The 25472-nt window shown below is 37.9% G+C and overlaps 1 protein-coding gene across 1 annotated transcript in view; it reads left to right on the forward strand.

Annotated features, from left to right (window-relative positions):
• ntn1b (netrin 1b) overlaps positions 1-25472 on the forward strand; it is a 62155-nt gene that overhangs the window by 34394 nt on the left and 2289 nt on the right. The window contains exons 4-6 of the mRNA XM_067381517.1: positions 1614-1763; positions 4378-4431; positions 10030-10104. Coding sequence (XP_067237618.1) covers positions 1614-1763; positions 4378-4431; positions 10030-10104 — 279 coding nt within the window. The remainder of the gene's footprint in view (positions 1-1613; positions 1764-4377; positions 4432-10029; positions 10105-25472) is intronic.

Raw genomic sequence — 25472 nt, forward strand, 5'->3', positions numbered from 1 at the left:
GTTGCATAAAACTCACACAGAGAAAAAAAGCCAAATGATTAACAGTGCAATGACTCGTCTCTTCAGAACAACCATTTCTGTTCTGGCACTGCTAAAACTGTGTACAGTTTCTCCAGGGCACACATAAATCTGAGACGAACAATTGCCTTTGTTACTAATTCAAGAAGTGACTTCTAATATTCATCAAATTTTTTTAGTCCCAAGAGCTTTAGCTCTCACTACGGCTGGACCACTTCATATAATTTCCAAATTAATCCCTGGCTACATAAAAACGGCTGAAGGCCTGATGGGAAGAGTTTAGTGGAGACTTCAAACAAGCAGCTTTATGGTAAACGTTTGGCAGCATGAGCGCACAAAGAAATTCTCACATTTTACCGTGTGATCGTCTCGACTAACAGCTTAGCCAGAGCACCTTTGAAGTAGACGCCGTTCCGTCATTAATGCGAACATTATTCAGCCTTTATTTGTGAGGGTTGTTCGTTGCCAAGAGTCTTTACATTGGAAAATCGGCCTTTGCGTATGACAGCGCTGTGTGAGATCGAGAAAAGTATTAACACATACACAGACGCATGACAGGTCTGTTGCCTCCACACAGCGGGTATCCACCGTATCCACATACACACTCTGGACAGGATCCAGACCTAGTGCACACACACACACACACACACACACACACAGGTGTGGGCCATAACTTAAAGCCCCACAAATTTATTTCAAACTGAAGTTTCTGATTTGTGATACGGCAAAGAAAAGTTCCAGACTTTCAAGGGGCTTAACCTTGCGCTGCCCTGCTGCGAAATCTTCTATGCCACAGCAACAGAAATAATATTTTACCCGAGTTGCAAATGTGTGTTTGAAGTTTGTATTGAATGCGATGCAATTAAAGACAGTTAACTGTGAAATAATGGCGAGAAATGTCTTGTTTTGCTGGAGAAAACAACATATAACATGACCAGTGTATTCTGAATCACGGAAAAATGAGTCGTAAACCGATTCTTTTTAGTGAATCAAAACATACAGCGCAACCAGTTGCATCATTCACGAACAAATGACTATTATGAGCCATTTCTTTTTACTGAATCAAAAACATAGAGCACAACTATTGTAGCCTGATTTTCGAAAACAAATGACTCTTAAGTCATTTTTTTTAGAAATCAAAAACATACAGCCTCATTTATGGCCAAATGACTCTTATAAGCCGTTTCTTTTTAGTGAATCAAAAACATACAGCCTCATTTATGACCGAATGACTCTCATGAGCCCCTTCTTATTAGTGAATCAAAAACATACAGTATGATGTGTAGTCTGATTCCTGAATGAATGACGGTACTTTTTTTTCCCAGTTCACCATTTTGAATCAGTCGACAGTTCTTTCACTGAACTGATTTCAGCAGAGCGGTAACTGATTCAACATCCGATACTTACTCAGCTGAAAGTTATTTTCAGTAGGTCTCTATATATTTGAGTGATATATCACTGAAAATAGTAATCATTTGCAGCGTAAACATGCATGTAGAGCCATAGTACAGTAAAGTAGTATAAAATCAGGCAAATATGAGTCACTAAATCATTAAAGTATGGCATCAGTAACCACTGGTTTTGTTTTTCTTCAGCCTGTGATTGTCATCCAGTTGGTGCGGCTGGTAAAACCTGTAACCAGACGACTGGACAGTGCCCATGCAAAGATGGCGTGACTGGCATCACCTGCAACCGCTGCGCTAAAGGATACCAGCAAAGCAGATCACCTATTGCCCCTTGTATCAGTAAGATTCATCTGGCTTGTTTTTCTCTTTCTCCTTCTGTGTCTGCATAGAAAATTGTGTATTAAAGTAATTACACTACCATTCAAAAGTTTGGGGTCAGCAAGATTTTTTAAAAGATAATACTTTTATTCAGCAAGGATGCTTTACATTGATCAAAAGTGACAACAAAGGCATTAATGTTACAAAAGATACTATATATGCTGTTATTTTGAACTATTAAATGAAATGTTTTGCAGTAAAATATCCAAAAACCACTAGGCCAGTGTTATATATTTGTTCACTTGAGTACTTACAATATCCCAAATGTTTCCAACTATGTGTAAATCGTGAGAAAATTGCAATTTAAACCAAGGCTCCGGGACGTGCGAGGAGTCCCGTCAATTGCGTCATACCCGCGTTACCCTCGGTTTCCGGCTTTATTTTGTAGAAACCATGGAAACACCAAAGATGCTTTAATATATTGTTATATGTTTTAATAGACACGGGAACAACTGTTTGGTTACATTTATAGACAGAAAAACGAATTATTGTTATATAGCTCAACACGTTTAGTCTTATTGTTTAAATCTAATTTTCTTGATTTTTTGCGAGTACCATGCTTTACCATGCCTCAGAGAAAAAAACTATTTTGTGAAGTAGATAACATAGCATAATCAGATGCAGCTTTATTTTTAGTAACAGTAATACAGAATTTTCTCCATCATGCAATACGTTTTAAAATTAATTGCATGCCATTTATCAACACAAGCCATCCAGCATTTAATATGATATTTTAAAATCAATCAATCTTACTGCAGTGTGCAACAAGTGTCTCACAGCAGCCGCCGAGCGAACGCACAGAGTAACATTATAACATCATTTTCAACACTCTCAAATGTATCTAATATGATAAACAGAGCTGTGTTACCTCACACTCATGACCTAAAAAAGTGGAAGCGGCGCCGGCGACTGTGTCATAATAAAAGTCCCGCTGCTCTTGAGCCGTGTGTTGAGCAATCGCTCCAGCGGCCTCGGCCAGCTCTCACAACACTCAGTCCTGCTCTGCTTCATACTACAGTAACGTTAATAATCACATCCATGAACATGATTTCTTCCCGAGTCCTATCCCGATTCTTTTGCACCAGCTATGAAGTGAAGACCACATGTCCCAAGATTCCTCGCTCAAACTTGCCGTCATCAAGCTACGCCTTTGATTTGAACAGGCCTCTAGCAACCTCTAGCGGACAGAAATCTTGTCTTGTCTTGTCTGTTAAACTTTAAGAACAGCTTCATATTTACTGGTTTCTAGAGCATATTTATGAGAGTACCTGAAGATTAATTGTAGACCTCCTACCATGCAATCGGACAATATTTGTGGTAATCTAAATTGGAAAATTTTTACTATTTTTTAATTAACCACAATAGATAAATATGAAGCTATTCTCATATTAATGTGCAGAAAAACAGTACTGAATTGTCTTAAATTGCACTGCATCCCCTCTTGAAAAAAGAGCGTGACCTACAGAATAAATAATGGAATGACACAAAATTGTTGTTATAAAAGCAGAAAGAAATCTACTATTATTCAGCTTCCTTCAAAAATTATTCTTGGACTAAATGAGATGGTCCAACATGACTTGTTTTCCCATTACCACCCACAGAGACATCAGTAATAATACTCCAAAGAAATTTTGCATAAACACCTATTATTATTCATGATTTTGTGGCCCCGGCCCATTTAATTTCCGTATCGGTCCCTTGTTCCATTATTTCCTTGGATGGACATTTCGCTGATTGCCCTCCGCTAAGTCAAACAGACCATAAAGCTCTGGCTGACATGCCCTAGTCTGCCCCGAACCTTGCTGACGGCCTTTCAACTCATAAATCTCACGCCTGCTCCAGGGGCATGATGGGTGATATGTTTATTGGCAGTATCAACAAGGCAACAGACGGTCTCTGTGGCGATTAAGGACAGGCCCACACAGCAGCTGGCATTTCTCGATAAGATACTCACTGGGAGCGCATTACAATATGTGGCTATTAAAGTGAACCGCTTCTATTATGCGCTAACTGATGACATCGAAATAAAGATTTATCTGGCCCTCCGACAAAAGCAACTGTAGACACGAAGCCATTCACATTTGCTTGGCAAGGACTCACGTAGACAAATGAAACCCCTAGAAACTAGATTTCCCCTAATTTCTCAGGGTAGGTAACAAATGTGCTGTTAAATCTGGAGAGAGAGGGAGACCCAAAATCAAGTGGAAAATATTTGGTTTCTCATATATTTTGTGATATAACATGCTTTTGTTTTAATAGCCTGATATTAAATTTTTGCGACATCACTTATTTTGCCAACTGCGGATTTTAACAAGCCTCGATCCCCCATCGGCGTATATCAGAACGCTTAAAAGAGGAAGAAGGGGCTTCAGAGAGGAAACTCATTAAAACTAGACACCACCATGTCTTCATGTCATCAGTTATGTCTAATAAACCTGATATGACTAATAAAACCTATCTTAAAACTTAATGTAAGTGGAAAAAAAACAGGTGCAATGTTTATTGAAAGCAGCAATGCCTAGAAAAAAATTACAGCATGAGGTTTTGATTGTTTGTTCTTGCCTGTTTGTTGTAGAAATTCCTGTTGCTGCACCCACAGCCACCTACAGCAGTTCAGAGGAGCCCACAGGTGAGTTCAAAATAACAGAAACCTACTTTCAGGAAAGTATTTGCTACAACTTTAAATTTACTGGCATTTCTGTGGCATCAAGCTCTATATATGGTCAAATATCCTAAACACAAATTTGTGTTTAGTGGTTTTATGCTTTGATTCAATTCTCTGCAATGCTCAAATGAATAATATTGATAATAAGAATAATAATATATATATGCAGCACCTTTTTATGAAAGCCAGTTTCCATATCAGAGTTAAAATTAAATGTGTTTTTTTTTTTTACTATTTCTCACAACTGCAACTAAAATTCTGACAACTGTGAATATTTTAATCTTTATTTAAACTTTCTCACAATTAACTTTCTTATTTTGTACTTTAAGGCAGAAACGTGTTATATTCATTCTGCATAAAATTTTAAATAAAGTATAAAATTACAGATAAAAATGACAAGAATAAAAAGTACGATTAAGAGCATAAAGTTAAATGTTTAAGCGTAATAATTAGAAAGAGGTTCTTTCTTATAACTATAAAAATAGAGAAATTACCCTAGTGCTCATCAAACATTAGCTGAAGATGTTCCTGTACCAAAGACTATAGATATAAAAAACTTTTCACTTCTATTAGTTATGAATGGGAGGAATTGCAATGCGCAATATGGCGGAATATGTCCTGCCTTCTAAGTAAAAGAGTGAATCGCTGATTGATCAAGTCATCGCGTCACTGCGGTTGCAGTTAGAAGCTCCGGTTCCCATAGAAACCTGAGACTCGCGCTTAGGACTGCACATGCGCATTGGCTCGTCTAGCCTAGGAAATAAGCTTTTTAATGCCATTTGAGCATAAGAAACAACATTTATTGGACAGTTCATGTCAGATTTTGTTGCTGGTTTGAAATATGTTATTTAATTGAGAGTTCGCCAAGCAGTTTTTTGAGATTTCAGGGTTCCCCCATTCAAAAAGAAGCCCGAAATAGCTGCCCGGAGGCGCTGCAAATATGACTGCTGAGCGAACAGACTTTCCTTGATAGGGACTTTCAAGGAAACTGAACCTGTACCTGACTGTACCTATAATCATTAATAGACATGGTACTTCCTTCAAAATAAATCCAGCACAGCACTACAACAACCTATAATAAAATGACCCTTCACAATATATAATGCTTTACAATGAACTCTGTTAGAGCTACATATGGCAATTTATCTGTTTAATAAAATATCTTACTCACCTGTTAAATAATAAAACAACATCTCTACGTCACTTTTACATCATTTCAAACAGATCATTTCATGTGTTTATTAGCTACTTGTATCAATATTACACAATAAACCCCTTCAGGGTGATACAAGACAAGACTCCTCGCGACTGTACCGCACACCTTGGATTTCCATAAAAATGTAGTAGTGAATCTTTTTGCACATTTGATCTGGTGAGTTTTTCTTAATCATGATGATATCAACATAAGCCAATGCTTTGCTTCTCTACATGCTTTGTCTCAGTCACCACTGAAACTGGCTGGGACCTTAATCTGATTACATGCTTCATTTGAACGCATTTGCTTTTCCGTCACACTCAAGCAGCGCTGTGCCATGAGGGAAAACACACCCTTGTACTTTCATTCATACTCAATTACCCAAGCTGCCCGATCACTGTCTGCGCTGTGGGAGTAACACTCGTGACGTGCAGTCGTCCCATGGAGCCAAACTCAGCTGCTGAACGCTTTCTGCCTAAGAGCAATTCAGTTCAATTCAATGCAGCCAGGCAAATTGAGTAGTGGTGGTCAGTGTGACCATATTATTAAAATTGGCTGGTAAGTGTCTAAAATTCTGTTTACCAGCCAGTATTTTTATCAAATACATATCAAACTCATTATGTGAAAATGTACAATTGTACAAAGCCTTAAATCTTGAACGTCTTTCAAAATAACAAATCTGTGAAAAAGAACAGTTCACTTTACACTCACATTGTCACTGGCCATGTAAGTGGACTCAGACCTCTTATTATTTCCCTTTCATATAAGCTAATATGTTTATTGGTTTTATGTCTAGTGCAAATCCTCATCAGAAAACAACCAAAATGTGGTACTCCAGTTGTAGAGAAATATTCATTCATTTAGAAATATAAACATAAAAAGAAATTGCAAAAATAAAGCTGTTAAAAAATATATTTTATTACTTTAATTTTTGTATTTTTGGCTGCTACTAGTACATCACAGTCTGGGGCACATGCAGACATGCAGGGCTCAATGCTAAGAATATGTTCAACCGATAACCAAATTACAAGCAATAGCACAAATAAATACAATAGAACAAAAGACACAAATGAAATAATCAGTTCTTTTCAGGTCAATCTAACAGAAGTTTTCCGGTGCAGAAATTAAAAAAAGTAAAAGTCTCGAAATTTGGGCTGCACGCGGACGGGTTGTGCGGACGACCGCAAGCCCTGTGGATGATGAAAATGACATCATGTGGGCGGTGCATGACGACCGAAGTATACTTTGAATGCACTGATCCATAAATATACTGATACACATGCACTTTCTTTCCCAACTGTTTATGTTTTTTTTTGCCAAGATGGTAATTTTGACATAATTTTGTCTGTATTTGTCTGTTCAAGCACAAAAGATGTGAAAAAGTGTGCTCTCTGTGTGCGCTACAGATTTGTGTGCACAAAAAAATGTCTCAAGAACCGAAATAATTTCACTTTTGCACCTGTTTGTGCTTGAATGCTTAAATTTGCAAGGCTTAAAACACATGTAACTGATAAAGTTTTGTGATGATTCAGTACTGCCCCGATCGGGAAAGTGACAGTTACGTCTTTCACACTGGCCGCGGGCCAGAAGATTGAAATGCGTTGATTAAACATGACTAATAAACACACGACTACGACAATATATGGTTCATCTGCGTTCTTAAAGCCTTCTCAGGTTTTTCGTGATAATAAAGTATATTTAAAGTAGCCATCACTGTATATAATACTACGAAATAAAATGACATATATGACATAATATTCTGTGTAATAAACAATGTTATTTCAAACACTAATGTTATGAAGTGAGTTTGGAGTAAAAACAAATTATTAAAATGTTGTCTTTTGTTGGACAAGAGGTTCATAAGTGCTTCTTATGTTTGGAAAGATGTTTGCTTTTTCAAATGCATATTATAAGCGACTCAAACTCGCAGTGCCTTCAGATGGAGCAGCATTTACTATATGATCACAGTGCTTCACTGACAAGCTGCGCTATATATATTTGAAATAGGGCAAAACTTAAATGTAATAAGAAAACGTAACCTCTGAAGTTCTTATTCTCTTTACCTGTCCTGCTGTAGTGTACTGTGAAGAACGCTCTGCTGTGGCTCCCCGGTGGAGCAGCACAGTTGTGCTTGAGGGACTCTATTAAGCAGACATTTGTCCCTCCACAGGGGACTTCCATTATTTGGGGGACGTGGGTGTAATGGGCAGCGTCAGGCATTGTGCTGCTTGCCTAATGGCCGCCCAGTCTTATCAAAGAGAGGCAGGATGAGGCGGACAAGGGCCGTCGCCACACAAAAGCCGCCCCGTCCTCCGTTCATGCATTAACATGGAAATCAGGCGTGGCTGATATGGACTCGTCAGAATCATTTACTTTCGGGGATGCCACCCCCTTCCCCGCACTTTCTCACTCCCTGCCTCCAGTTCTCCCCCACGGTCCTTCACATCCTAATTCCGCGCACCACCTTTTTGTGTTACCACCACCCCCCAAAGCTGCCAGACATCTCGCTCTTCTAGCCCCCCTTTTACTTTCCCCTTCAAACTTTTTTATATTCGGGTTGGTGGTTCTTTCCTGCTTCGCCGTTGCCCAGGTAACCTCATTCAGACGGAATATAAAGGGACATGAAAAGGGTGGATTGGACAGAGGGCTGGAGAAAATAATGAAGTTTGTCCATATTCAGGCGAAAGCTGAAAGGTCTTCTCGCTCCCATCTCTTCCAGTCCACCAGAAATCTCGAGGTTATTACGCTATGTGAAGTAGCTGCGACGAGAGACTCTCGGGTTTCGGTTTGCAACAGGAGAACTGAGCCAACACTCTGGTCTCAATCCAAGAGTTGCCTGGCGTTGAAGCGACTCCATCGCCGAGGCCTCAATGTGGGGTTCGGGTCTCCATGGTGGTGTCGAATAGATCCGCTGAGCGCTAGAGCTATAAATCATAGCGTGCTGGATGCCGTCCCTGAGGTTTATATGCGGAAAGCTGCGTTTAAATGAGGATTCGGTATTGTGGGCATTGTGATGGGGGTGTTCTGTGTCTGAATGAAGTTTAAATGACCTGTGAACCCCCTGCCCTGACATTGCTGAGTAAGTGGGGGGATATGGGGAGGTGCTGATAATTAGGGTGAGAAAATGACTGGGTTAAGTGAAGAAAAGATTAAATGATTAAATACCCATTAAGTCTTAATTAGGTCTAACGTGACTCTCTTTAAATGTGCGAATGATGCAGCGGCTCCAAAATCATCTGGACACTTGAGTCGCACTTAAATGTGCATGAATGCTATTGCATTAGACAATATAATACAAAACGAGAGGCATTGACAAACAACTTTTTTACTTTTAACCAATTAGCCCCGAGATGACTTTTAGAATGGAAATCGGAAACAGCATATACATTTTCTTCTTATTAAACTTCTTTTCATGAAAATAAATGCTACTTAGTTTGATATTTTGTTAACTAATGCAATGATATTCATATATTTGTGCCACAGCCAAGTCTATTTTCAATAACCCTATTAAGCCTACTGTATCATATTTAATATGCACAATTTGTACACAATATGTGCACATCCTTCTGATTCATAGTTTATTGATAGTCTTTACTGATTTTTATAAAGTAAATGTAAGAATAACTTTTATGTTGTTAGTAATATTTCTAGATGAACACTTACTGGACTGAAGCAACTTAGGTTGATTATCAATTAATTTCTAAAAACAAATCATGTTAAGATGATTTAATACATCATGCTTTTGAGGAACATTCACGTTACTTTTATTTGAACATTTATCTCTTAATCATCTTTGTATTGCATCACATTATATGTTTTATGCCCCACAATATCACGACAGAGCTTTGATCATGATACTATATCAACATAATTGGGAGAGGTAGTTTCTTATATACTGTTATAAAGAACTCATTGATTTGCATTGCAAGCTAACAGAATTTCATCTTACTTTTCGGTCAGATAAATATCAGTAACTGCGTCAAATTACATTTTTTTCCTCAGTTTGGGCCTCTGAATAAAATTGAGGTGTTTTTTCCTCCTCATGTATGAGGTCCATATTCTCCTATATCATACTATATTAACCGTAAAAGCCTGATGTATCAAATGTGATACTCAAAAAAAAACACGTATGCAATTTTTTAGATTTTGTCTAAAGATTCAATAAACTGTTCCTTAAAAAAAAAGAAAAGAAAAAAAACCTGACTATTATTTCATGTGTCAGGCTTTACAGGGTAAAGTACCAAAGATGTTGAAAATGGCAGATTGTGTTTCCCTCCACCTGCAAACACAGCTGAAAAACTCATTTTGTTGTTTCACACAGATTTTTACCTGTGTTTCACTAGCTATCTGTCTACTATCTTCCTCAGACTGCGACTCCCACTGTAAGAGCCCCAAGGGCAAGATGAAGGTCACCATGAAAAAATACTGCAAAAAAGATATCGGTAAGTAGCTGTTATTTAGAAACGCCTGCTGTCTTTTCGCTTCACGTCACTAGACATCCTTCTCTTCTAGGTCTTTTCTATCTCTCTCTCTATATGTGTTCCCCCTCTCTCATAGCGCTGACAGCTTATTCAGAGGCTAAAGGTTTATGTTATAGCATCAAAGCGTGTGAACTCAGCAGGTTCCTCCAGATGGACACGCTCAAACTGCCTCGCAGCATCTAGAGGACAAAGGGGACAGCTGGTTCCTGTTCAAAGCAGAGATTTCACAAGTTTAAATACTAATATAGTTAATATAATAAAGGACTTATAGAAGTTCAAGAATGTAGCTGTAGGTTTTAAGATTCTTGAAAATCTGGTCAAACCAGGTTTTTATCGTCTTCTTGAGAAAGTAGTACCACACATGAGAAACAGATTACAAAGAAAAAAATAAGGTCACACTGCCTTAATAAATTTCTATTTACTGCTTATTTATAGTCTGTAAGGTAACTGTTATATTTAGGTATTGGGTAGGATTAATGGATGTAGAATATGTTCATGCAGAATCAGGCATTAATATGTGCTTTATAAGTACTAATAAACAGCAAATATCTAGTAATATGCATGCTAATAAGCAAGTAGTTAATAGTGAGAATTGGACCCTAGACTAAAGTGTTACCAAAAATAATACAGAAAACTCCACATATATTAAATTTCAAACTATATTAAACTAAAGTAGCTCAATTGGTAGAACAAGGCACTAGCAACACCAAAGTGGTGGTTTGTTTTGGGGTCGGTAGATTTGTTAATGTTTTTAAAATAAGTATTTTATGCTCACCAAGGCTGCATTTATTTGATCAAATATATATGAAATTTTATTACAATTTAAAATAACTGTTTTCTTTTGTAATATATTTTAAATGTCACATGATCCTTCCGTAATCATTCTAATATGATGATTTGATGCTCAAGAATTACTTTCAGGATTCTTTGATACAGACATTTCGAAAGAACAGAATTTATTTAAAATAGAAATCTTTTGTAACATAATTTATAAATGTCTTTACTGTCACTTTTGATTGGTTTAATAAATGCTTGCTTGATAAAAGTATTAATTTCTTTTTATGTATACTTTGAATACTCTAGGTTGCTCTGGATAAAATTGTCTGTTAAATTCATAAATGATATGAAATATGCACATTTAAACTACACTTCACCTTTTATCAGGGCACTATATAACGGCTCTTGCATGCGCATGCGGTAGAGGCAGAATCTGTCTTTGACTGCACACAGGTCCTCTGGCTGTTCGCAGAGATGAGAAAAAGAAAAGATGTTTGATTTCACAGTGTGATATCATAAACTCATTCCTTACTGGCCTCAAGTCTGGAAACACATCTGAGATTTGCGGTGTCCAAGAGTGAGGACTGCACTGCCTCTGCACAAAACACTGCCAAGCTAGAAAGAAAAACTAAAATGAAGAGAGACAGACAGACACGCTTCCTAAATAGGTGCATTGCAGTCATTTTTCTGTCCTTACTTAAACCGGAAAAATTCTGAACAAACATTAGCTATGTTTCCATCCAAAGCTGAGAACTTAATTTATGTGCACAATTGGAATATCACATAAAATATTTGAGAATAAAGCAGTGTTTCCATTCCATGTTTTCAAGAGAACAAAATAATCTCTTCCTGGGAAATTGGTGCAAAATAACTGAAATAAAATGGACGATGCTGCAATCAGGGAAGACACTGTGGCTCATTTATCCTACTGTACATCATAAATGACATGCGTCATTTATCTGTCAGAGCGTGCAGATAAAACGCAATAAATGCTGTCATGTTATCTTGCGTTCGGAGGCCTGGTGTTTGTGAACACAATCATATGAGACGCTTCTGGGAGGTCAATATACCAAATCATTCTGACTTTGGCTCAGGAGTTTCAGAATGATCAAACCAACATTTGAGATGCTGTGCAATGAAACCGATCCGCTGGTTAGTCCAATCACAGCAACTGCTGAAGCAAAATCACATGAGTTTTTTTGCTGTGCATAGAGGGACTATGCTATTGGTAAATATGCGTTTGCGTCATAGTTTATACGCATGTTTTCTTATCAAGTAAAAAATGTATTATTAAAATGTATACGTTTTTTATGCACATTTTTAGAATGTATGCGCATCTTGATGTTTCCATCCATGCGACATCCCGAAATGTACATAAAAATAGGTGGATTGTAACATAGCTATTTTGTCCCAATTTGTATGCTATCTGTCTTAAATAGTATGGGAGAAATCCACAATCAAATTACGAGTAAGCTAAAGTAAAAATGTAAGCCAAAGGAGCTTTGATTATTTACTTTTTGCATTTGACAGACACTTTTATTCAAAGCAACTTACACTGCATTCATAGTATTCATAGTATTACTTAGTGCTTTCCCTGAGAATCAACCCCATGACCTTGATGTTGCTAGTGCCATTCTCTACTGTTTGAGCTAGATGAATTTTTCTAATACTTTATTGAAGTGTGCAGCTATAATCCCTGATAGTATGCAAATATTTACTACAGACTCAACAACACTTTTCTATCACCAGTACATAATGTTTTGTGTAGTGCATAGTATCAGCATGTGAATTGTGACGTGTTGCAGTTGTACCTGGTTACACCAATTCAAGATTAATATGGAAGAGATGTACAGTTGGGTCTCAAAGTCTGAGACCACTAGAGAAAATGCATCAATTTAGATTTTTTTCATTCATTTAAATAATAAATTATCTGGTTATCATCAGTGTTGAGGTAACGCATTACAAGTAATGAGAGATATGTAATCAGATTACTTTTTTCAAGTAACTAGTAAAGTAACCCATAGTTTTAAATTTGGAACAAAGCAACAGAGTTTTTCAAATAAGTCACACAAGTTACTTTGTTTTCCAATTTGACTGACAGCTCTCTTGTCGTTATGTTGAGAGAAATATTAAGTGCAGAAGGGTTGTGTGTAAACATGATGGTTATTGCAGTTCTAGACTAAATGTGAACATGCAGTTACTTTCACTTGCACAAAAACATTCAGAAGCTGAAAGGTTTGTTTAAGCTGCGCCCTCTACTGGACAGGCATCAGTTTGTATTTCCTTTTGCTTTTGCCATGAAAATGCCTTTACAGTTGCCAAAAACATAACTTTTTTTTTTAAAATTAAAAAAACAAACAAGCAAGCCCAGCCAAGGTGAGTAAAAGTAACGCAAAGGTAACGTGACACATTACTTTCCCTAAAAAGTAACTAAGAGTAACTAAAACAAGTAATTACTTTTTTAGGGAGTACAATACTTTCCCCTTGCCTGGAAAATCCAGCCTCACCACTGTACCAGCGGATGAGTCTGGTCGGCCATTGAATCAATTCGATAGGGCGGAGCAAATCCGAGCAAACAGGAAGCGGAGTAAACCAATCAGATAAGGGCGGATATGACGTTAGCAAAGCAACAAGAGAGTCAACAGCGAAAAGTAAATAATTAATGTGTTTTTGGTCATTTAAAACTGAATTCACGGCTGAATAGAACAAACTTTCAGGTCTCCCGTGTGCAATCTTTGTTGTTATTGAAGGGACTTTTGCCGCACTAGAGTGACCCTGTTTGCGTCACTGAAATAAACGAATCTGATTGCACGGTACGGTTTGGAGTTGACTCGAATCGCGACAGAGGGCGGACTGACCAGATTGATATATCTTGTAGAAGATATATCAGTCTGGTCTTGCCAGGCAAACTTTCCCCAACACTGGTTAGCATTACATTTTACATTTGAAATTGAAAGTTTAAAGTTGAATTAAGGTGTAAAACCCCCGATCATATTCTCCAGCATGATTTGAAAATGATTCAAAGAGCATCTTGAGCTTCAGTGGAAGCAAAAACATCTGTACAAAGAAGTTCACGTACACATTGTCACAAATTTGCTTATTTGATCAGTGATCTAGAAATAGTGCAGAAGCAACTTTGCTTTCATGTACAAACTTTGTTTATTTCCTTAAATAAAAAACATTCCAGATTGTCAGTGTGGTTTCAGAGTTTTAGACCCCAGTGTATATAAAGGCATTAGCATGTCTGATGCATTTAGATCGAACTGAAAAGTGACTTTGTGGCTAAAAAAACTATTGCACACAGAATTAGGTTTAAAAACACACAGAGAGACACACACATGTCCAATTTACCCCAATCACACAGGCCATCTAAAGTGCAATTTCCTCATTAATATAGCACCTTATCTATATTAACATCTCTGTACTTCTCATTACTTTAAAACGACTCATTTACAATCCCTCTCTGCTATCACATTGGCTCCCAAAACATTTTTAGGCATCTCCTGGGGTGAAGCAGATTAATATAGATAATATCCACAGGTTGAATAAGCAACCACAAAGACTAACTGAACAATAAAATGAAGAAGAGAAAGAGAGAGAACGAACTATTAATGACATTGCTGATCATCTGTAGCTGCTATCGTTCAGGCCGTGATATTAAGTTTCATTCGTTTTTCACTCTCAGCCACAAGTGTTCATACTTGGAGGTTGCTCTCATAGGGAAGTCATTCATCATGTTGATGTTATATAGGACAGGTAACATTGGCTAAGCCAAGTGTCCTGACTGCAGTATAAATCTTATTGGGTGGGGTGTATGGAGGGCTAATGGCGTGTCCCGTTCAACCGGCCACCATGTGTGAGAGAGACCCAATGATTGTTCTTTTTCAGCACATAACAGACAATATAAGCTATATTTGCAAGTCTGGCCTACTACAGAGGCAAAAAAAAAAAAGAAGAAGTATATATTAGGGCTATCATTTCTGTGTTTAATTTTTTTTTGTTTAACATGCAAAAATTATCTAACAATTAGCACAGCATCCATTTTTTTAGGCATCCTTTGACTAGTGTTACAGTAGTATATGTTCACGCTATCTGGATTCCACTCACCAGCAACACGAAGAGAATAGTGTGAGCAGCCGACTGAGTATGGTCTACATCAAGTGTGCCGCGCATGTCCTGAAAAGCAAAACCATTTCAACCGCCCCCTGGTGGCTGGTTGCAGTATAGGTCATAAACTCCGCCCTCTCTTTGCAATCGAATAGGATATGAGCCAAACTAAAATATCCAATTACACTTCCCCAAAGATGGTTTCTGTCATTTTAGGTAGTTTTTATCACACAGACGTATGTTCAAGTGTTCGTTTTCCCAATAACTTTGGTTTTGATGCTATAAAAACTGGTTGTAAAGTCATGATTGACAGCTGTGCTTGCGTTTGAATCTGCGGGACCTTGATTCTGTGGCTCCAACTTAGGATCACTACTGCCCAGACTCTGGCAACAAATTACGTAATCGGCAGATACCATTTCTGGGATATTTAGGGGCTTTCGCACCGGAGGAACCTTTTCATAGTTAAAGGGTTAGTTCACCCAAAAATAAAAATTCTGTCATTAATTACTCACCCTCATGTCGTTCCACACCCGTAAGACCTTCGTTCATCTTCAGAACACAGTTTAAGATATTTTAGTTGAAATCCGATGGCTCCGTGAGGCCTCCATAGGGAGCAATGACTAAATCAGTTCATGTGAGTACAGTGGTTCAATATTAATATTATAAAGCGACGAGAATATTTTTGATGTGCCAAAAGAACAAAATAACGACTTATATAGTGATGGCATAGAGCCATAATGAATAATGCATAATGAATCAGCGTATCGAATCATGATTCGGATCACGTGTCAAACTGCCAACGGCTGAAATCACGTGACTTTGGCGCTCCGAACAGCAGATTCGACACACTGGTTCATTATATATATATATTTAATTTTGGGGTGAACTAACCCTTTAATACAACTATTGGCTGAAGTACCCATATTTTTCCGTGTTCGCACCACAGGAACTAAGAATAATTTTAGTTCTAGGAACTCTTTTTGGGGGAACTAAATTAGCTCCTACATCAGAGTAGCATCTAAACCAGCACTATAGGAACTATCAGTGACGTAAGTGTACGTTGGTTGGTCAAACACCAGCACCCGGCATTTTTGAAAAGCAGTGTAAACATATTTGCTTCATGAACGTGGAAAAAAGTGATAACAGCATTTACCCGGATTGTGTTTTTCCTCCGCCCAATGAGATGCAATGCTTAAAGCTGTCATAGGTGATTTCATCTCTTAGCCCCAATTATGCGTTTACGTTCCATCTTCCATCATGAAACACACACAACAAACACAGCTCTAATCACGGCTTCTTCCTTCCACAAGTTTTTGTCGTTTGTAAATGCCGTGCTTAAAGATGCCACTTTATGCCGCTTCTGAGTTCCAATCCGGTTGTTAAGTCTGACGTCACGCGGCAGCGCTTCCGGGTCCTAACCCTCTATCTCATACCAAAAGAAAACAACAAATGGTGCTAATATACATACACGATGTGGTGTAATACTACAAAAAATATATAATTACAACCTTTATCTCCATATCAAAATTCCAGATGGCCAAACAATGATTCATCTTTTATAAATCGTTAAAATATTAATATCTGTGATGCTGTGAGCATGGAGACTGTTGTGTAGACTGTAAGTATTTAAAATGTTTAACTTTTTTAAATGATTGATGTTTAATATGAATAAATAGCGCTCATAAACGGCCGTCGATGGCATTCTCAAGTGAAACGAGTCGAGGCTTGGACCCGGAAACGGCGTTCTTTACGTCACGACTTAACAAGCGGATTCCCAGTGCGAATGCAACCAGGAACATGGCCCTGGGGCAAGTTAGAACTAAGAACTATTCGGTGTGAAAGCCCCTTTTGGCTTCAGTTTTCTACAGAAGTGGAGAAGCGTGTAGGCCTATCCTATGATTAGCCCATCATTAATTCAAGTGCTTTTTAAACCATTCAAGCATGATACTAGGTAAAAGATACTGGTACTGGCACCCTGTCTGTAAAACGGCTCTCTGTGACACACACCCAAACCAAACGCACACAAAAAACTTCACAGTACTGAATTGAGTTCTCTTTTGCCTCTTATCCTGCTTGAATGGACAAAAACACAAAATTGTCACAATTTTTGTTTTTGACATGTATCCTCATAAGGAGAAAACTGGATGTATGTCAGATCCTTGTTAGGTCTTAAAGTGACAGCAGCCTAATAAACCTGTAATTAATGTTAATCAAATAACAACAATTCATTTCTATTTATTCTATTATTAATTACTTTGAGATGAATTCTAGGCCTTTATGACATGTGAAAACAATGGCAAAAGACTATACGACTTTATTTGATTTTACTTTGACAATAGTGTGGTGCAGCTGTGACTTCAAAACCCAGAAGACTGATTTGTAAAGCGGCGGATTAGTCTACTGGGTTTTGACGTCATCCCTGCAACACCCTATTTCCTAAAATCAGATGTTGGACAAAGGTTTTTCAAGACAAATTTTAACCTCTGTTCATATAACATATGACAGACCAGCGCTCTGCACCCTTGTGCAATGACATAGTCTCAGTGAAATTGCAGTGAACGCTTGTATCAGAGAGGCACAAATTGTCCAGAACTCACAGGACATTTACACTACTGGTTAGTGCTGTTGCATCCAGCTCTGCGTTTCAGTCCTGGCCTCGGTGAAGTTTTAAATCTGTCCAGCGCTGGCGGATGAGACAGACAGAGAGGCGAGAAAGAAAGAAATACTCCCTGTTGATCCGCTTTTGTTCGGCGTCGCCACGGAGACAGCGGTCCGAAAGGGTCGCATTCTCCTACTCTTGGGTGGGGGGAGAATGACAATGAATCAAAGAACCGTGTGTGTGCGTGTCAGTGTGACTATGGAGCTGCTTAGCATTGCCACACACACACGGCGGAGGCAGCAGTCAGTGCCCCGGCGTAAGCGGCTGGGCGTAGGGCGTCCCAGCGGGGAGCTCGCAGGAGCTTCAGTGTGGTAATCAGGCGCACTAATTAGATTAGAGCCCGGCTTGTGTACCGCGTGCGGGTCGTGTTCCAGCACACTGGCCGTAGACAGAAAACCAGCGGGACACCTGGCAAATCTATGGGCCTCTTCCTCTTTTTAAATTCATTTCTCTCCCACTCTCAATCAGGAGAGAAATCCCTCACCTTCTAACTCTTTTCTTTCTCTCTTTCTCTTCGCATTGTCATGAAAGAGAATAAAAGTGGTCTCATCCCATTCAGCCGATCTCATGGAGCTTTGGAGATGGATTGTCTCGCTGGCCTGTGCCGTGTGGCCTCATGCAAAAGAGGGTTTAACTTGCCAGATTAAACAGGCCCTGTAGACACTTAAACATATTCTTATCTTGTGCCCCTTGGCTTGTGGTATGTATGTATAGCCAATTATTCCATATTATCACCAAGATATACCGGGATTTTATGCCACATGGTAAACACATTTTTAAAGAATCTAGTAAGGTCAACAGTTTTAATCTAACATTAAGATTTAGATTTGAAATTATATATTAATTGTATCAGGAAAAATTTAGAATTTATTTTCATTATTCTTTAAGTAATAGTAAAAGTTATAAACAATTTATCCGTGCACATCTTCATTTTTATATTCATATGTCCTCATAATCTTTAATCAAAATAACTCCCTGTGCACTCTTGCAGCAACATCCCTTCTCTGATGATGTGTTTACTGGCGTGTGGGCGGGGCAACCTGTCACTCACATGACATCACAGCAGTAGCAAACCTCACCAATTCAGTTAATTCCCCATCGACAAAATCAAGTTCCACCCTACATTTTTTCTTGTTCGAGAAGCCGTTTCAGTCGGATATATGTCAAAATAGGGAAGAAACAACTATTACAACTTCATGTCAACTTTAATCAACTATCTTCGCTACATTTCTATTGTCCTGCAGCATGACAGTTTTTTACTACTTTTTAAATACAAATATTCCATGTAGTCAATCAGTTAATATGAGCTCAACATGCATTATTATTATAAAATAATTAACAAAATGTGGTTTAAAGTAATGTTAGATGGACTATGTCAAATCACAGGAGGTGAAAACATTTCATGTCAACTACCCACGAATAGAAATCATTACAATAATTCATGCTGAGAAATGAAAGGTTTTGAATGAGAACATTTTATTGAGTTCACAGGACACTTTGGAATATTGTGATGAGAAATGTTTGAACTGACATTTAAGATTTAAATGATGTATGTTAAATTAAACATTTTTAAAATTAAATGAGACTTAAATGAACTCCTACGAACTCGGAAAGAGCAACTTTTGAGCAATAAAAATCATAAAACTTTTTGTTTCTCTTTTTTTTATATTAGAGCTGGATGTTTCTGGATAAATTGCTGTAATTTACTAGATGTTCTGATAAAATGTTAAATGATGCAGCCTATTTAATTAATCTGAATGAATTTGTTTCATTTACTAGATGAATCAGCGTTTTTTTAATGAATCTCTTTGAATGATTCAATGACAAATACATTTTTTAACAGTCATTATGACGCCACCTACTGGTGTAATAATGTAATTTATACATCATTTATAAATCAAAAGGTGATTTGCTCTATTTTGATCGCTTCCGTAGACATCAGTGTTTATATCCGAACTATAAACTTTTATCCAAGTTCTTCTGTGATATTATGAATATGTGTAACATGGAAATAATGATCTTTGTCATTTAGGGATGAGATTGTGTGGGTGTTTGAATCGAGATAATCTTTTTGTTATTAATCGTGCAGCTGTAGTTTTTATACAGAATTAATACTTTTCACTCAGAGATACTGTTGATATCATTGTCTGAAATTCTAAAGGAGACACGCGTCTTTGGTTTACTGGTGTCTTTTTCTCCTTTTAATTTCATTGCTGACTAGGAGAACCTGTCTACTAAAGAGATCTCCTTTCTCTTTCTTATTTTCTCTCTGTAACTGAATCATGGGCAGAAACAAAGTTAACCTACTAACAAAAATCTTTCATTTGCTGAAGAAAATAGTCTTTCTTATTACCTGGACAAATCTGGAAAGCGTTTGCCACCCGCATGGCGTATCTGAGGCTCAGTACTGGATTCAGACAGGAAATGTGCCAGTTTGGCAGGGTGCGATGAAACCAGTGCCAGTGATCACACAGCATTAAAGCGTCGTGCAGAGAGAGGGAAAGATTTGATATATTATAGTAACACACTCTCAATATAAGCTCACTTTATGCAGTATGTGTAAAATAAACAGTGATGACATCACTTTTAATATATTTTCAGCACAAAGCCTTTAGATTGGTTCTCCTTATGTTTGTTCAAATGTTAAACAATATACACACTGCTCTGTGGTTGCTATTCTGTGCAGTTGCCAGGATGTTGCTACAGTATGTGGTTGTTAAAGTGTCTCAGGTGGTTGACAAGATGTTGCCATGAGGTTGCTAAGGTAGATGGTCGTCAGGATGATGCTTTGTGGTTGCTAATGCATTCTGTGTTGTTGCCAGGATGTTGTTCTGTGGTTGCTAAGGTGTTCTAGGGAAGGTTGGGGGTAATGCATTACAAGTAACTTGAGTTAAGTAATCAGATTACTTTTTTCAAGTAACTAGTTGGATTACTTTTAAATTTACAACAAAATATCAGAGTTACTTTTTCAAATAAGTAACGTGAGTTACTTTATTTTTCCATTTATTGACTGACATGTTGAGAGAAATTATAAGTGTTGTGTGCGTTGTGTGAACATGATGGTTACTGTAGTTATAGACTAACCATGAGCGTTTAAACAGATTCAGTATTCCTCAAAATCAATAAAAACAGTGAAATTACATAAACCTGCAATAATTAAATATATTAAATTACTCAAATGTATATATGATATATATGATCCAATTAAACCATACTAAATGAGTTACTTTTTTAGGGAGTAACACGATATTATAACGGATTACTTAAAAGTAACTTTTCCCAACACTGATTCTAGGTGATCACAAGGACAATACTATGTGGGTGCTAACCTTCTAAATGGTTGTGAGGATGTTGCTATATGGTTGCTAAGGTGTTTTGAATGGTTTCTAAGTGGTTACTTTTGGGATCAAGTAAAAAGAGTCAATTAAGTCAATGGTATATTGAGTTCTGTCTTTCGAAATGGAACTTTGCAGCCAATTTGATCAGAAAAAACAAAACAAAAATACAGATAGGACAAGCTGTATGCTGAAGTTTAATACGAACGAACACAATTTAGCAAACACCACTAATGAGTCAAAACAATTGTTTTCAACCTTCTTAAATAAGCTCAAGAACACATTTTGAGTCAGGTTTCGGCTCGCTGCCGTCTCCCGCTGTGAAGAAACGAGAGCGGGTCAAGAGCGAGACCCGGAGCAGGATTCTCACGCTGCTCTTGGACCGGGCACCACCGGCCGGGCTCAGATAGCTCATGAGGTCGAAACACATCCGCGATTCTTTTGGCACCTTCTCTGTGGTTGGGATGATAAACAGTGGCCCCCCTCCTCTCTCAGACGTGCTACCCTCCGCACACCCTTCTTTTCTTTTTATCTCTTGTTATTTGGATGGCGAAGCGGGCTCTGGCCCAGAGAAACACAGGCGATGAATGGCGGGGCTGTGGGAGTGCGTTCTCTCAAATTGGGTGCAATTTGCTCGCAGCCTCCCCCCCGTTGCTCAATTGGGACATTCCATTCAGCGATCGGGGCGATCCTTGCCTCCCTCTCTAAAGAGAGTGTTCACATTCAAGAGCGCAAAGAAAGAGCGCTAGGAAAGAAAGAGCACTTCCTGTGTCATTTTCACACAATGCTGTAATGGCATATTTCTTAAACATGATGTGCCACTGGTTCACGGGTTACTGGCCGCAGGGTGTGTGTGAGTGTTTCAGGGCGGCACTGCGATGCCTCCCCGTTACACACCGGGTCCATGCTAAATGCGTAATCGGGGTATTTTCCCCCTCTGGGCGTCCTCCCCGTGTGAAACCACTTCACGTCAAGTACAGATTAGCTCGCAATCTGCGAGTCTGATGATAGTTAAAATGCATGACCCGAGGGGATTTCTGCCGACTGGGTTTGTTAGCGGTTACCACATGGGCTGGATGTTAACATCTGATGCAGAACTGTTTGCTCCATATAGCTGCGGATACCTAGCAAACTGTGTCCAAAAGACTGAGACCACATTATATATATATATATATATATTTATATATTTATTTTTTATTTTTTATTTTTATTTAAACCTGTAAATAAACTTTTTAGGATTTTGAAGGATTTTTCTGAAAAAAGTTCAAATTAATAATTATTTGTTTTTAGTTAAACTAAAATTATTATGCTAAATCAATACTGTTTTTAATGTTTTAAGATTTTGAACAATTAAAAACAAGATAAAGTTAAAATAGAATTGTTCAAAATCCTAAAACATTAAAAAAAGTTTACTTTTATTTTTTATTTTAATTAATTTTTTTATCAAATGTTTTTTTAATTATCTAATTTACATTAAATTAAATTAAAAATCTTAAATATATAATTTTAGAATTTATAGTATAGAAATGTTTGAATTTATATTCAAAACCTCTGACCTTGCTCTCTTGGCAAATCTGAGCACAGTTGAGATCTCTTCAGAAACACAACATGGTGAAATGAGCTCCCCACCCCTGTCTTAAAGTCACATAAAAGCTAAAAGTTTCACACAAAAGATAATGAAGAGAACGGAATGGGCAGGTCTCCATCTTTTCCGTTTTATCAGTATCAGGAGATGGAAGGAAAGTGTTTCTATGGCAACTTCCATTGTGGTCAAACATCACTTTAAATATACTGTGGTTTTACCAAATGATACTATGGTAACTGTGGCTGTAAAGTAGAGCAGTGCTTCTCAACTGGTTCTGCTTCAGGACACAGATAAATAATGACTCAACATAGTCCCAAAACTGCTTATCTTAGAAACGTGAACTATTTCTGGAATATTCAAAATTAATATATTTAATTATACCAACCATCATTTGTTAATAATAATAATAATAATAATAATAATAACAAAAATAATATAATATATTATTTAATAAACATATATAAATGATGTAAATATCTACATATAATGTATTATGACTTTTGGTGTGTACGTGTTCCTTTTATTATTTCTCTGTGCATATAAAAAAGGTCAAACTATTTATGATACTGTTGCATTATGCTGTCCTATTTTGTTATATCTCGAACAAATTTTGGATGAATGAATGGTGCAATAGAGAGAGAATGATAGACAGACAAGTAGGATAAGATAGATAGAATGATGGATGGACAGATAGAACAATGGGTGGATGGATGGATAGAATGATGGATGGAGAGAATGTTTGGATGGAGGATAGAATGATGGATGGACAGAATGTTTGGATGGATGGATAGAACAATGGATGGATAGAACAATGATAGATGGATGGATGGATAGAACGATGGATGGATGGATGATAGATGGATGGATAGAACAATGGATGGATGGATGGATGGATGGATGGATGGATAAAATAATGGATTGATGATAGAACAATGGATGGATGGATAGAACAATGATAGATGGATGGATGGATAGAACGATGGATGGATGGATGGATGATAGATGGATGGATAGAACAATGGATGGATGGATGGATAAAATAATGGATTGATGATAGAACGATGGATGGATGGATAGAACAATGGATGGATGATGGATGGATGGATGAATAGAACGATGATGGATGATAGAACGATGGATGGATGGATGGATGGATGGATGGATGGATGGACAAAATGTTTGAATGGATGGATGGATGGATGGATGGATGGATGGATGGACAAAATGTTTGAATGGATGGATGGATGGATGGATGGATGGATGGATGGACAAAATGTTTGGATGGATGGATGGATGGATCGATAGAACGATGGATGGATGGATGGACAAAATGTTTGAATGGATGGATGGATGGATGGATGGATGGATGGATGGATGGATGGATGGATGGATGGATGGACAGAATGTTTGGATGGATGGATGGATGGATGGATAGAACGATGGATGGATGAATGATGGATGGATGGATGGATGGATGGATGGATGGATGGATGGACAGAATGTTTGGATGGATGGATGGATGGATCGATAGAACGATGGAATGATGGATGATGAATGGATGGATGGATGGTTGGATAAAATGATGGATGGATGATAGAACGATGGATGGATGGATGGATGAATAGATTGATGGATGGATAAAATGATGGATGGATGATAGAACGATGGGTGGATGGATGGATGAATAGATGGATGGATAGAACGATGGGTGGATGGATGGATGGATGGATAGAACGATGATGGATGGATGGATGGATAAAATGAAGGATGGATGATAGAACGATGGATGAACGGATGGATGGATGGATGGAAGAATAGATGGATGGATGGATAAAATAATGGATGGATGATAGAACGATGGGTGGATGGATGGATGGTTAGAGCGATGATGGATGGATGGATAGAACGATGGATGGATGAATGGATGAATAGATGGATAAAATGATGGATGGATGATAGAACGATGGGTGGATGGATGGATGGATGGATGGATGGAAGGAAGAATAGATGGATGGATGGATAAAATAATGGATGGATGATAGAACGATGGGTGGATGGATGGATGGATGGATAGAACGATGATGGATGGATGGATGGATAAAATGAAGGATGGATGATAGAACGATGGATGAACGGATGGATGGATGGAAGAATAGATGGATGGATGGATAAAATAATGGATGGATGATAGAACGATGGGTGGATGGATGGATGGTTAGAACGATGATGGATGGATGGATGGATAGAACGATGGATGGATGAATGGATGAATAGATGGATAAAATGATGGATGGATGATAGAACGATGGGTGGATGGATGGATAGAACGATGATAGATGGATGAATGGATGGATGGATAAAATGATGGATGGATGATAGAACGATGGATGGATGGATGGATGGATGATGGATAGAACGATGATAGATGGATGAATGGATGGATGGATAAAATGATGGATGGATGATAGAACGATGGGTGGATGGATGGATGGATGGATGGATAAAATAATGGATGGATGATAGAACGATGGGTGGATGGATGGATGGTTAGAACGATGATGGATGGATGGATGGATGAATAGATGGATAAAATGATGGATGGATGATAGAACGATGGGTGGATGGATGGATAGAACGATGATAGATGGATGAATGGATGGATGGATAAAATGATGGATGGATGATAGAACGATGGGTGGATGGATGGATGGTTAGAGCGATGATGGATGGATGGATGGATAGAACGATGGATGGATGAATGGATGAATAGATGGATAAAATGATGGATGGATGATAGAACGATGGGTGGATGGATGGATAGAACGATGATAGATGGATGAATGGATGGATGGATAAAATGATGGAT

Source organism: Chanodichthys erythropterus, chromosome 3 (assembly GCF_024489055.1).
Source record: "Chanodichthys erythropterus isolate Z2021 chromosome 3, ASM2448905v1, whole genome shotgun sequence".
In the NCBI taxonomy this organism is placed as follows: Eukaryota; Metazoa; Chordata; class Actinopteri; order Cypriniformes; family Xenocyprididae; genus Chanodichthys; species Chanodichthys erythropterus.